This window comes from Aptenodytes forsteri, unplaced genomic scaffold, assembly GCF_000699145.1.
Source record: "Aptenodytes forsteri isolate BGI_AS27 unplaced genomic scaffold, ASM69914v1 Scaffold282, whole genome shotgun sequence".
NCBI lineage: Eukaryota > Metazoa > Chordata > Aves > Sphenisciformes > Spheniscidae > Aptenodytes > Aptenodytes forsteri.
In genome coordinates this window covers 1,176,298-1,189,588 of record NW_008794089.1, presented here as the reverse complement: position 1 = coordinate 1,189,588, position 13,291 = coordinate 1,176,298, and the positions used below count along the sequence as shown (strand labels likewise).

The 13,291-nt window shown below is 41.6% G+C and overlaps 1 protein-coding gene across 3 annotated transcripts in view; it reads left to right on the top strand.

The window, feature by feature from the left end:
* Positions 1–5,735: 5,735 nt before the first annotated feature.
* The window catches only part of GLI3 (GLI family zinc finger 3), a 195,946-nt gene continuing 188,390 nt past the window's right edge, over positions 5,736–13,291 (top strand). For 2 of the 3 annotated variants that reach the window (XM_009274832.2, XM_009274825.2), the window contains exon 1: positions 5,778–5,901. In XM_009274832.2, coding sequence (XP_009273107.1) covers positions 5,778–5,901 — 124 coding nt within the window. Of the gene's footprint in view, positions 5,902–13,291 lie in introns of all 3 variants that reach the window. The other variant, XM_009274817.1, reaches the window with a different exon arrangement.

The window sequence follows — 13,291 nt, the reverse complement described above, 5'->3', positions numbered from 1 at the left end:
GGAGATAAGTATTGCGAAGTATGATACCTTTTTTCCCCCCGCTTACGAGCGTTTTGTTGTGTATTTATATGTAGTGGATATAAGACTTTTTTTTTGCTCTGTTTATATCCATCTTAGTCTTAATTTGACCAGTTGGCTCAACAGGGAAGAATCTGAATGAAATTTGCCCAGGAGTAGTTAATGGGGGTTGCAGAATTCTGGTTTAGCTTACAAAGAACTGAGAAAAGATAAAACTATTTCAAAAATGTATAGTCTTTAGATTAGTTCCCATAGCTATTATAAAAATGGTGAGGTGTACCAAGAGGTTAATGTTATAACTGGAAGATATTTCTTAAAATACCTGAGTACATGTGTATTTTTCAGCAAGTACTGTCAGGGGTAACTTTGTCAGCGCAGCTTTGCCAGCAGGTTTGATGGAAAGCAATGCTGAAATCTAGGTGGGTTTTGGAAGTTATATGTACCTGAATCAAGCCTGGATAAATCAGTGTGAAGTAGCTCCCGTATAATAGCATAAGATTGTCTCATGTAAATGTTGCATTTGAATGTATCTGAACAAGACAGATTTTTTTTTTTTTTTAATCCTTAAATAATCCCAAGGAACGGTGTAACCGGTTTTGATAAAATTTATAGAGAGTCCTTTATGTTTGAGAGAGACTGTAATTTCCTGATTGTTCTTCATGCCTCCCCTTGTGTTTTTCACTTTCATACAGTTGTGCTGTTCAAGATGTATTGTTTCCCCAAAGACTGCTTCCAGTAGCGTGGATCAAAGTAGTACCTATGAACACCCTAACCACCCAGAGTCATTTCTGAAAAATTAAACATGCTATGTTTGCTTGCACGCTGATTGGGGCACTCTGGTTGCTGATAGCAATCAGTATGAACTTCCCTACTGCTGATGTAATGATGATGAATGCTGTGACACTGCTATTTCAGACAGCTCTTCTCAGCGGATGCAAACCACTTGTTAATGAATTGAATACAACTACAGCAGCATCGAATAAAACAGGGAGAGGATTTTTTTTTTAAAAAAACTCAACACACTAAAAGATACCCCCTCCAAAAAAAAGTAACAAATAAAGGCAGGAGAAGGTTTAAGTTTGCAAGAGACATAAACCAGTCTGACAAGCAAATTGAGAATTTTAGATTCCGATTCCTGCCCAAGCGCTTATACTGAAGCAAGTACTCTTGTTGAAGTCAGCGAGTCTATTCACATGAATAAAGATTTGCATGATCTGGTCTTTAAAACTAACTTGCTCAATATAAATTTAATGATTTAAAAAGCAATTCAGAGAGGGAAAGGAGCACAGAGCTGAAGATTTCTTGGAAAATCGAAGTGTATATTCAGAAAGGGTCGTGTTTCCTGCGCTTCCAGGCAGAGGGCTGCTCCACTGGTTTCAGTTAGTTGGCTCTGTGAGTAAGTGAACAAAAAAATTTTTTTTCTCCCCAGTATATTAATATTATTTTTACTACTGTGGGGCACAGTTTTATGACTAGTGTACATAGGGACCGGAAATTATATCATTTCAAATTGCTTGAAAGAATTTTTTTTTGTTCAAAATACATTTCCAACATACTGCCATTTGTTGACACTCCTTTTAAAAGAGACAGTTTCCCTCATTTAACTAGTTCATTCCAGTAGCTTGTTCCTAAAATTTCTGCGATTTAATATGCAATTGGTGAAAGTTTACATTTATGATTTAAAAAGAAGAGACACACCTGCAGGCAGGTTGCTGTTTTGAGAGGGATTAGGTTTAAAATGGGGATCTGGAATTAATTGTGCAGTGGGTTCAGGCTTTAGGGAAATTACAAAAGGTTCAAGCATGGTTGAATGGGAAAAAGCCATGACTGTTTGCTTTCAGGAAGGAATGTTTATCCCTCTATTTACCTATGAAAGTTCAGGCTTTCGCCCATATACTGTTACAGCATTTTCATGCCATTCATATGCACAGGGAGATGCTGGATAGCCGACAGAAACTAGCTTTCTGGTTTTTTGAAAGCAGAGCTCCTTGCTGCAGAATAGATACATACTGTCTCAGGCCTGGGGGCAGGGACAGGGAAGTCACTGACCCACAGGCTGGGGAGAGCCGTGTACACCATCATATAAACCACTTTGTATTTTAATGTGAAGATGACGTCAGGCTGGCTGATTTTCAGCATGCTTTTTGATAGGGATTAGCAGCCAGTGGAAAGAAATCTTCACATCGCCCTGGACTTTTTTTTTTTTTGGTAGACTGCAATTCTCGTATTTTAGTACAATTTCTGAGAGTAAATAAAAATCACAACCAAAATTAAGCAGAATGATTCTAGAGGACACGTGTGTCTGGTTTGTGTTCTCAACTTGGGCTTAAGTTCGTCTTCAGGAAAAAAAAGATTCTTGGGTCACCATATTGATTTCCAGTTGCCTGCTTCCCTATTGGGCATGCTTAGCAAAACATACCAAAACACATACCTCTAATTGTTAGTCCTGCCATCTCTCCTGACTTCCCTTACTCTCCCAGCCATGCATACCACCATGGAGTTGATGATGCAGCACTGGAGTGTAACTGGAGCTGCTGGAATTCTTGCAGACGGCCTTGCCACAGGTGTGGGTTGGGAGCGGAGGAAGGAAGGCACGGGAGGAAACGTCTGCAGGGCCGGGGCCATCGGCTCGTGGAGCAGGGTGTAGAGCCAAGTAAGAAAGTTTACTCTTGCAATGTTCCCTCTTCCATGCTGACATGAATAAAAGCAGCCTTCTGTGTGTAAACTAAGTGGACACGAAGCAGGACAGGTACCAAGAGCAGATGTTTATATTAGCTCATAGCCAATTCTGCAATTTTCTGACCAGAAATTCACTTTAAGCTGCTACTTTAAGCCTCTGTTCTGTACCATTGTCCACACTAGGTAGCGTAAACCAGGAAAGCGATAGAGAGTGGTGGGAAATGTGGAGTTATGTCTCCTAGTCTTCCCTCCATTAAAGAAAACAACCCCAAAGCACCAGAAAAATCTCATGGCTGTTGGGGAAAGAAAAAAAATAGTCAAGAGAATGGATGGATGCGAGTCTGAGCAGCCACGTGTTGCTCTTGAATTGCAGATGATGTAAAGATGCTTTTTTAGGAGATTAAAGCTGTGTTAACTCCTTAGACTACCTTCGTCTCCTTCCTTTTCTGACCAATGGTAGGATCAGATTGTAATGGAGGTACTGTCCTGCCATGGTGGAGAGGGGAAGGAGGTGGAGATACGTGAGGGCTCCTTGCTCATATCTGCACAGACATCTGCTTGGCAGGAGGCGGTGGAACCGCTGTAGATACCTGTCATCATTTTTGTGATCTTTGCCCAAATGTTTCATGCCACACTGCTGACCTTGTGAAATAGGGGCAAAGTATGTGGCTTCTTCCTTTCTAGTTGAGTAGGGAGCATAATTGTTTCCTTTCATGACTTTTAGCCAAAAGAAACAGGCTTGTGAACCGAAGACAGAAGAAAACAGGGGACAAATTCTGCAGCTTCCCCCTCCAAGCTCTCACACAATCAAACTCTTTGATGTAAATGGAGATGCTTCCTGAATAGCAGACTGGGCCCTTAAAAGGCAAAACTGAAGAAAAATAACCACAACTGAAAATGTATAGCTTTTTAAATTCCTTCAGAGATATCAGAAAAAATTACGCTTTTTGGACAATATTAAATAACTCAAATGAGGGTAGTCAGAGCACAAGACGGTACATTGAAGGACTCGCTTACGCAGTAGCTGGAGGCTGGGTAGAGGCAGAGTTTGGTATTCATGTGGCCAGGGCTGTACAGAGAAAATGAGCATGTTCTGGCCAGTGTGGGGTGAACAGCTTGGCAGCAGTGCCAGCATCCCCCCAATTTCTGCCAACACAAGGGACTGAAAAGCCTGATATACATGATAACCAACCAAAGCTGTGGATGCTCTTGCGTGAGGTGTGCCAGGGGAAAGGGGGAGAAAGCATATTAGAAATTTGGAAAGGTGCCGTTTACAAAGCTCGTATGAGATCTCGCCTCAAGGAGATTTGTGCATTGCTGGGTACAAGTGAGGGCTGTTGCAAGTTGAGTATTGTTAGACCTCTCCTTCATCTTTGAAGACACCCGGCATTCCCCTTCATGTTCTGGTAGGAAGTTGTTTTGCAGATCACAATAATATTTATAGCACTTTCACAGGTAGATCTTGAAAGTACTCTTACAAGTACTCTGCCATGGCGGGCAGAGCTTTGTTATTCCTGTTTTTAGCAAGAAAGGATCTCAAGGGAAGAAAAATGCCTAGCCAAAGGTTAGACCAGTAGGTCAGTGGCAGAGCGTCTCTGATATCTAGTCCAATTCTCTGGCTGTGCTGCCCAGCTAAATAACGATTCATTTAGAGATTGGGCTCTTCTTTGATCCCTACTGTATAACAATGAGGCTTTGGAGTGTTTTATTGTGCTATTAAAAAAGAACTCCTACTAGGGAGGTGGGAAGGGGAAGGTTTACTAGACAGCTGTGTTTGTGATGAATTGGCTTTGTAGCCTTTTTTTTGGTTTTGGGTTTGTTTTTTTTTTTTGCCTGTCAGAATTGGGGAAACAGGTTGCTAATGTAATTACACTTCATTATAGTTTACTTTGTGGCTTGTTTTGAAGCCTTTGGTTTTTTAATTCATTTAAATGTTGTTCTAGAACAGTGCGACTTCCATTTCAGACTCCTTTAGCTAATGACTGCAGTGCTGCTCAGAGCTGAAAACACTCTCTTTGTTTATTATTATTTTTTGTTGTTGTTGCATAGGATCGTGTTCAAACTACCAAAGTACCCAGGTACTTCGGTTCTAAGCATGGTGTGTGCTGAATATTGATGATTTGTGTAGAGCTTACTTGGACAGATTGGTGTGCGTCAAGTTAAGCTGCAGACCAGCACTTGGCAATGCTTGTGTTCTTCACAGCCCAAGATCCTTGCAGTCTCGGGGCCTGGCGTGGATACACTGCTGCACAAGCAGTGTTACCCTTTTGGAAGCTTGTGGGCTTCTGTCAGGAATGTCAAAAGCTCTGAGAATGAGGAGAAGTGGTCTGCGGGGTATAAAATGAATGTATCACTGGAGATGACACTGAGAACAGCCAGGAAAGGCAGAATAACCAGACACACACCTCTGCAGAGTTTTCCATTCTCAGCGTTTTCATGCAAAAGAAAGTGATCTCATTATCTGCCACTAGCAATAATATTTGCCTTTCCCTGTGGTTTTCAGGGTGTTGCTCCAATGCACTTTTGTTTGAGTTAGATTTCTGAACAAACAAAGTGAGAGATGTTTACATGGGTAGGACAAGGTGTAGAGATAGACAGGATAATTCTTGCTGCAGTGTGTTCAGATAGCGTGAATGTTGAAATTTAAATATTTGGCTTCTATAGTCAACATGAAGGTCTGTCTTGATTTCTTTTGCATTGCTCCAAAGCGCTCTGGACATAGGAGAAAAATACTGGCTTTTTTCCCCTGGGTCCATTGAAACCCTACAGGCTTGAAAAAAATGGGCCTACCCATCAAGCAGCATAGTGGTTTGTGATACTGGTTTTCTTTAAAGGCAAACACGCTTATTTTTGGTGTTAGTGTTTCCTTAAATTCTTCAGGAATTCATGCATGCAAACATGATTTGATGGGCATCCAGAAATGGCCTGTGGACTGGTAATTCAGTTGTGCTGCAGGCTCTTCTTCAGGTGAGAGGTGTGAGAGGTTTTGGGCCAAGCTTTTGCATAGTATTTAAAGTTTACGGCTCTCTTATTTTATTCAGGTATTAGTACAAGGAGAGCTGAAGTAATGAGAAGTCATCATGGAGGCGCAGTCCCATAGCTCTACCACGACGGAGAAGAAAAAAGTGGAGAATTCCATCGTGAAATGCTCCAGTCGAACAGATGTCAGTGAGAAAGCTGTTGCCTCCAGCACAACTTCCAATGGTGAGTAACAGCAGGGATTTACTAGCAGCCAAACCTACAGTAATTTTATGTTCACTGCATTCCTTGCGAATTGAGCATTTGCACCTGGATCAGTGTTTGTTCTAAGGAAAAGCTAAAGAAAACAAACAAGGCAGGGTGGTGGTGGTGGAAAGTGGTAGGATACAATAAGGCCTGTTTTGGCATCAGGCGTAGTCTTTTTCTTCCAGATGTTCTAATTTGAGATGTAAATGTGCTAAGTTTTTTATTATAGGAAGTTCCTGTTTTTGGCGTTTTGGAAATTGTCTTGATTAGCCTGGCAGGGCTTGCGAGTGCTTTGCATTTGGCCATTGAAAACTCTTACACTAGTTAGATAATTAGTTATTACAAAAGAGACAGAAGTAGCTCTGTCAAAATTAACGGCAAAGGTTTTTTTTCTTCTCTCCTTTTACAAATAAACTTGCTCCTCGCAAAGGGCTGCCCCCACCTCCCCAAAGTTCTTTAATGGCCAGGGACAAAACATCAAGCTAAGAGCGTATCCTCCCGTGAATTCATTTCAGAGTTGTGAATGTACAGCTTGTAGATTTGCAAAACTGGAGTAGTTTGCTTAATTCTCCCCAGAGATTACCTCACTTGACAATTTTACGTATATTCTCTGCCTGTCCAGAGAGTGTGTAATCCCAGCCCTGGCCCTTTCATTGTTCAGTGTAAGAGGGCTGAGTGTATTGGTCCCTACTAATGCAAAACTCCCTTTGCATTAGGGGAAAAAAATTGCTTGAAAAGGTGTGGGCAGAGCTTAGATCCGTGGATTTTGGATAGCTGCAGATTAACTGTTGTTTTTTGCAAATCAGTCTAATAATGGCTAAAACCGGAAGATGTCTTTCTGCATATTTTGGAGTCCTGGTGTATTCCTGGCAGAACATTTTCTGTTCACCCTTTCTGCTTCCATCATGCTCACTCATCTGGGCTTGTGGTTCAGGTCAGGTTCTCACTTTGATATCCTGAAGAAAGGTTTCTGCTTTCTCAAAGAAACATGTATCTATCTCCCACTAGACTGAAGCAGAAAATACATGGATACTACAGCCATACTAGAGGGGAATCTCTGTGGGTCAGTAAAAATTAGATGGCACATGTCCCAGTATCCTTCTGTGTGACTGACTTCAGATTCAAAGCAAGCTCAGCACCTGCTGACCTACTAGTTCGAGTTGATCCCCACGAGAGTATAGAAACTCTTGAGCAGCTATGGAAAAAGTTGCATCAGTTTTCTAAGGCATATGAAATTAGATCCTCAGCTGGTGTAAGTCAGCACAGATCCGTTGCTGTCAATAGAATTACAGTGGTTCACATTAGCTGAAGAACTCCCCATTGTATTTTTTTTTTCGATAATAGGATTTTCCACATTGGCCCAACTTTTCAAACAGATGCACACTTAAACACATATGCGTATTCTTTGATGTGTCAGGGGTTTGTGCTCAAACGCGATACTGGCACATACCTCTGACTGTTTGGGCTAGCTTTAACGTTATCATTAAACATTTAAATTTAGAGGGCTAAAAATAAAGCCTTCAAGATGTTTTTGCCTAATTCTGGCACTGATTTACCCTGTGGTCAAATAATTTTTTCTCTCTATTCTACCTACCAGCTTTAACGGTAACATTAGTTCTTAACTACCTGCTTCATCTAGGTGGTGTATTACTGCATGTCAGGGCATAAACCTCCCAAGAGCTGGAATGATTCTAAGTCTAATGAATGACTAGAAATTTTTGTCACTGGAGTTGTCTCCTATTAATGGAATGAGATGCTAATGTAGTACACATCCTGGGGCCTGAGGCTGCGTTTGGTTAAGGTAACGACAGTTACCTTTGTTTTCAGTGGGTAAGGGTTGGTCTTGTTAGTCTTTGTATTTAGGGAAGTCACCAGGATCTCCAAGGTTAGGGTTTCTAATCTACCTTCATGTATAACCAAGCAAACAACTTTCCAGAGTTACAGGGTTGGGCTTCCAAGGGATAAAAAATTCCATTCCTTCCTGGATATAAAAAATTTCCTCTTTGTGTAGAGACTCCATGGAGCATATTCCAAAACAAATACTAATACCAAAACTTTAGGAACTTAAACATGAGTTTTACTGTTGCAATGTTTTAAAGTTTCGCTTCTTGCAGATATGATTGTCATGATAATGAATTTTGGTTACAAGGACCCAATTTGCGTGAAAGCTGGAGCTCCAATGGCATTTGCATCTTTTGTTCTTTAATGCTGGAATGGGTGTTACTACAGGAACATCATCAGTTGATATAAGACACCACTCCTACAAAACGTGCAGCTTTTGTTGATTCAGTGCCTTTTTTTTGCAGGGGGCTGTGGTAATGTTAAATGGTTGTGATTTGCATTTGAATGTTCTGTTAAACAAGGTAAGGGATACCCTTAAAAATAACAAAAAGACAGAATGATCCTTGCTGTTTTTGTCAGAAGACTGCTGTCATTGCAGAGCAACATCTGCCTGTCATACCAATGTCAACTCGTAAGCACATCTAATATCGGTGCTTATCTCCTTCTGGACAACACATTAATTAGCAAAGTTTGCAGGATAACATGTACTTGAGTGACAGCTGTCTGAGGTGCGATGTAGAAACTAGTATTTTCTCAGTAGCTCTGCTGTCTTCTGAAGGAGTCAGAACTTGGATCATAAAGAGATTGAAAGCTGTTAGTTATGGGTTTTATGCGAAGCTCACAATCATGAAGAAACAAAGAAAATGCCATTATTTCAACAGCTCCCAAAAGTGAGTAGCGCACCCAGTAGCAGAATCTGTGTTAAAATGAATATTGAGTGTGGAAAACTTTTAAATCATATGATGTGCAAACTGTTTATTGAAGGGCCTGGTGTAAACCTAGGTGTAAGGGAAAGAAAGTGGGAAAGGTGACCTGGAAGGGCAGCTCGTGTGTTAACCCTAATTACGCAGTGCAAGTTATGAGGCCCAGACTTGTGGGTGCCCCTTGGAAGGTACCAGCTGCGCTGTAGACTCAAACAACAAGTAAGCACGGGCTGTAGTTTACATGTTAGCAACAACTTCTGAGTTCCTGTCATTACTTAACATAAAAAAGATTTCTGCTGCACTCACCTAACTACAAACTCTGACTATATTGCAAAAATGCTGTGTTATATGTGTTAGATAAGGGCCTGCCAGCGTTTCCATTATAAACCCGTAATTTCAGGGATTTATAACTAAGCCATTAAAATGTGCTCCAGGCCGAAACACGTGGGGAATGTCTTCGTGCTGGAGAAAATTAAAACTTCTTTTAAAATACGTGTGATCAAAAAAGTAAAAAAAATACAACCATAACTTGTAATAACTAACAAAAATCTTTGGTGCACTTTGATCCCCAGCAGGACTTTGTAATTTGGGACCACTCTTGCTTTGTTTTGAATTCATTTTTGCAAGCTTTTGGTTTTTTCTCCTTTGTGTTTCGTTTTGTGTATCTCAGCCAAACTGCACGCAGTTTACTAGGATACATTTCTTTGCAAATTATTCCTTTTACTCCTTCTTTGTTTGACTGCTATATTTACTGCTAGGCTAATATCCAAGGGGGGGAAAACTGCTAAAGAAAACTATTAACGGAGACGTTAATTCACAAAAGGCTGTATGAATAAAAAGTTTGTGCTACGGTACGAAGTAAGCTTATTTTTGTGTATCGTGTGATTTGATAGCCTCAGACTGATCTGCTTTGGCAAAGTAATAACAGCAACAAATAAATACAGTTGTTATGTCATGACCATGTCACTGGTATTACACTGGAGTAATGAGGCCAGTGTCCCAGACCACCTTGCTACCACGGTGCCGTGTTGTCAGGCCTTGTCTTCTCACACATGCATCCCTGCCACTTTTCTGGAGACAAAGCAGTAAGACCCTGTTCCCTACCATGTCAGTGCATGGATTTAGGTCATCATCCTGAAAGTTGCTGCATGCACACGCAGGTTTCTATCAAGTTGTGCAAGGACTGGCTTTCTGAAGAGAGGTATCCATTGATAAACTCATTAAAATTAGTTCTGTGGTCCCCTTGGAGAGCCTTCGCCTGGTATTGCATGCAGGTCATGAAACCTGCTTTGCTAGACCTCCGTTGGATAATATGGTACCTCCTGTAATTTCAAGTAATCCCAGGATTAAAAAGAAATCTTCAGGTGAATGCTGTAAACGTTGCAGGAGCGTACACGGTGACCTGCCTTGCTGAAGTGTGATGAACGCCGACATGGAGGCTTGTTCTCGGCTATTCCTCCATGCTGCTCTGCTGGCGAGCGCCAGGGCTGGCAGGGCGAGCAGTGTGCCTGCTCCTCGGTCGCCATGCCTCGCAGCCTGGCATATGAGCTATCACTGAGATCAGCAGCATGCTAAGTCGATATGTCAGGCTGAGCACTGCAGTGCTGGAGCAGAAAACTCCGCTCGCTCCCCTGCCTGCGCAGCCGTGCTGCCCGCGCTGGTTGCAGTACGCTCCTGCACCCCGGCACGGGGAATCGCCAGCCCTCCTGAGTCCCAGCATTGCAGTAAAGTCTTGAGCTCCAGTCCAGCAAGTACTCAAGCGAACACCTCGCTTTAGGCATAGGAATAGCTCTGTTGGCCCTAATGTGGGTATTTGCATGCTTACAATTAGGCAGTGGCTTTAATGCTTTTCCAGGCTGGCCGCTTCGACTCTACGCTCTGCTTCGTAGGTGAATCAGATTTATTGTTAGAGTACTTCCTAAGAGGCGTTGACCAAAAAACCCCACGCTAACCTAACACAGCCCTCAGCTATATGCAATTTATTTTTTCCACTTAATCTGTAGCATGGATATAATTAATTTTTCACTTTATTTTCTAAAAAGTACAGGGAATTTCTGTGAGGGCTGAATTAATACTTTTACAAGGCAAAGCTGCAGTTTGCGTCATTGCTTGGAGAACATCAGGAGATTGTAATACTGTGTTCCATCCTGATTTATTTATTGTTTGGCTTATGAATTTTGTCAGTGACTAAAATGCTTTCCTCTTTTGCACATTTTGGCTCTAAACTGATGTTTTTAATGTTGCATTAAAACAATGCAGTTATTGTATAGAGACTCCTTCAGTGTCTGACAGGCAAGCACTTATTTTCAGTTTGATGTGTTTTGTCTAGTTTTTGACCCATGAGCTTGTTCCAGTGTAATCCGATATTTCTTATTAACCTATTACTCTGCCTTAAAAAAAAAAGCTAATTATAAACGTATGTAGGTTGTGGACTCGACTACCTTTATCAGAATCAGATAGTTATTGAGAACATACTTTAAAGTGATAGAAAGCAGAAATTATTATCTTAATGATGATGTAACTTAAAACCAAGCTTGATAGATGAATAAATGAGAGGAAGTTCATGCGTCTACTTTGATTCTTTCAGAAGAAGAGCCAGCTTCATCTAGGTCTCCTTTTTTTTTCCCCCCTAGTAGTTCTTTCAGGGTTGAATGAGGGAAGTATTCAGCAGTCTGCAACCCTGTAAGAATCACATTTCCTGTTTAAACTTTCAGCTGGTTACTTGTCCTGCTGCTTGCCTTCCAGCTCACCATAAAATAGGTGTTAATCATAATACCCATTCTTGGCCCCCTCGTTGGACGGATGTGCTCAGGGTCCCCTTGAGAGGTCAGGGTTTGAAAGAGGTTGTTAGGTATCAAGAAACATTGCCTGTACTATTTTAGTGGCCTGCAAATTGAGTCCCGAATTGATTATATGAGACCTGATTCTACAAAGTGATCAGTAGATGCTCTCTTCCTCCTGAAATCAAAGGGGATGGAGGGGCCCTCTTCACTTCTCATTTTCAGGTCAAGGAGGAGACAACATCCTGTAGTATTAGATATTGGAAGTGATGACTTCAATGTATAGTTTTTCTGAGGGTTTTGTTTTTCAGCAAGACAAATATTGCAAGTAATTCCTATCATCTGTAACGGTGGCATACAGCAGCGTGAAAAGCAAGGGCAGCATGTGGTAGCGCAGAAAAGTAAGGGCAAAGACCTGAACTTGTAAGATTTTGTGTACCCTTCTGTTCTAATAATTGTGGTCAGGTCCTAAGAGGATGAACTAAAAGAAGGTACTTATCCTTGGGGTGGATAAACTCTCCTGATGCTTGGAAGTATTGGAAGCAAAAGTATTGGAGGTTGTAATTAAGTGGGGACTGCATGTCTTGGTATATTGTAATCTGATGTGAGTAGCTGATTAAGTACATGTTCATTCAGAGTAATGCACCCATGGTCCTTTATGCTTACTAATAAAATTTCAGTCATCAAGTTAGAGTTTATTGAAGACTGTAGTAACTCATTCTGCCTGATACTATTTTCTAGCGTTGTTACTCAGTGAGCCAGCCCTAACCTTACCCTGCTCTAAAGCCAATGAGCTGCAAGTGCAATACAGTATTGCTTCATTAATTCTGCCAAGATTTCCCTCCTTTTTTCCCCCCTTCTCTCCCCTCCCTGCAGTGGTTAATAGCATAAGGGATATTAAATGTCAATCCTCCTGTATCCCTTTGCAAGTTCCAGAAAGAGATGATTGAGTGGCTTATCCCTGCAATCACTGTAATCAGTAAGTAATGACTTAACATCCTGCTGGATAACATGAGGTGGAATCGGGAGAAAACATTAGTTAGCAGCAGAAGCTTGCCGCCTGGACAAGGTGGAGGTTAAATTTAGGGAATTACACACTGGGGATTTTTTTTTCCTGAAAAACAAAAAAAACCAAACGCAAAACACCCAAGCAACCGTATTACAATTGTACCTGGGTTTTGAAATAGAGTACGAAGTTATAATAAAAAAAAGGTTTAAAATGGGTGTCTACAGTATGGCAACGGTACCATGCTCTGTAGCTTGTGCTTTGCAGGAGTCCAGTATCAATCAGACCTCAAAAAATTCAGGCATTACAGCCCACAGTACTGGGGAGGTGCGGGGGAGCAACCAAGAGGTTTGATTTTTAGTAGGAAAAAGGCTGCTGGCAGCTGAAGCTTCAGTGATATTGTTAGCCTTCCAGAAAAGGGCTCACTTACTGCTGTTAAGTGCTGGTCTCTGGGGAAGCTACCCTAAAAAGAGAAAGGGCCTCCTAATGACCTTGCATCGCTGTGCCAGCCCGTGCCACCGAAGTGGAGAGGCTGCATGGCAGCGTGGCAAGGCTCTGTGCTGCACAGCACTGCTGCTCCAAGTGATGGCACCTTCCTCCCAGCCGCTGGAAATGGGTGTCAACAAGCACATGGGTGCCAGGTGGCTGGGGAGGATTGAAAATGCACTGAAAAAATAACGGCAGAAAACTTTCGCATCCTGAGAGTTTTCCTGGGTCCTGAAAAGAGACCGGACTTGGGAATCTGCAAGTGAAGGAGCTACATGGGGTAGATCTTCTTAAAGTAAATAAAAAGAATTTAAAAAAATCCTTCTAACTGA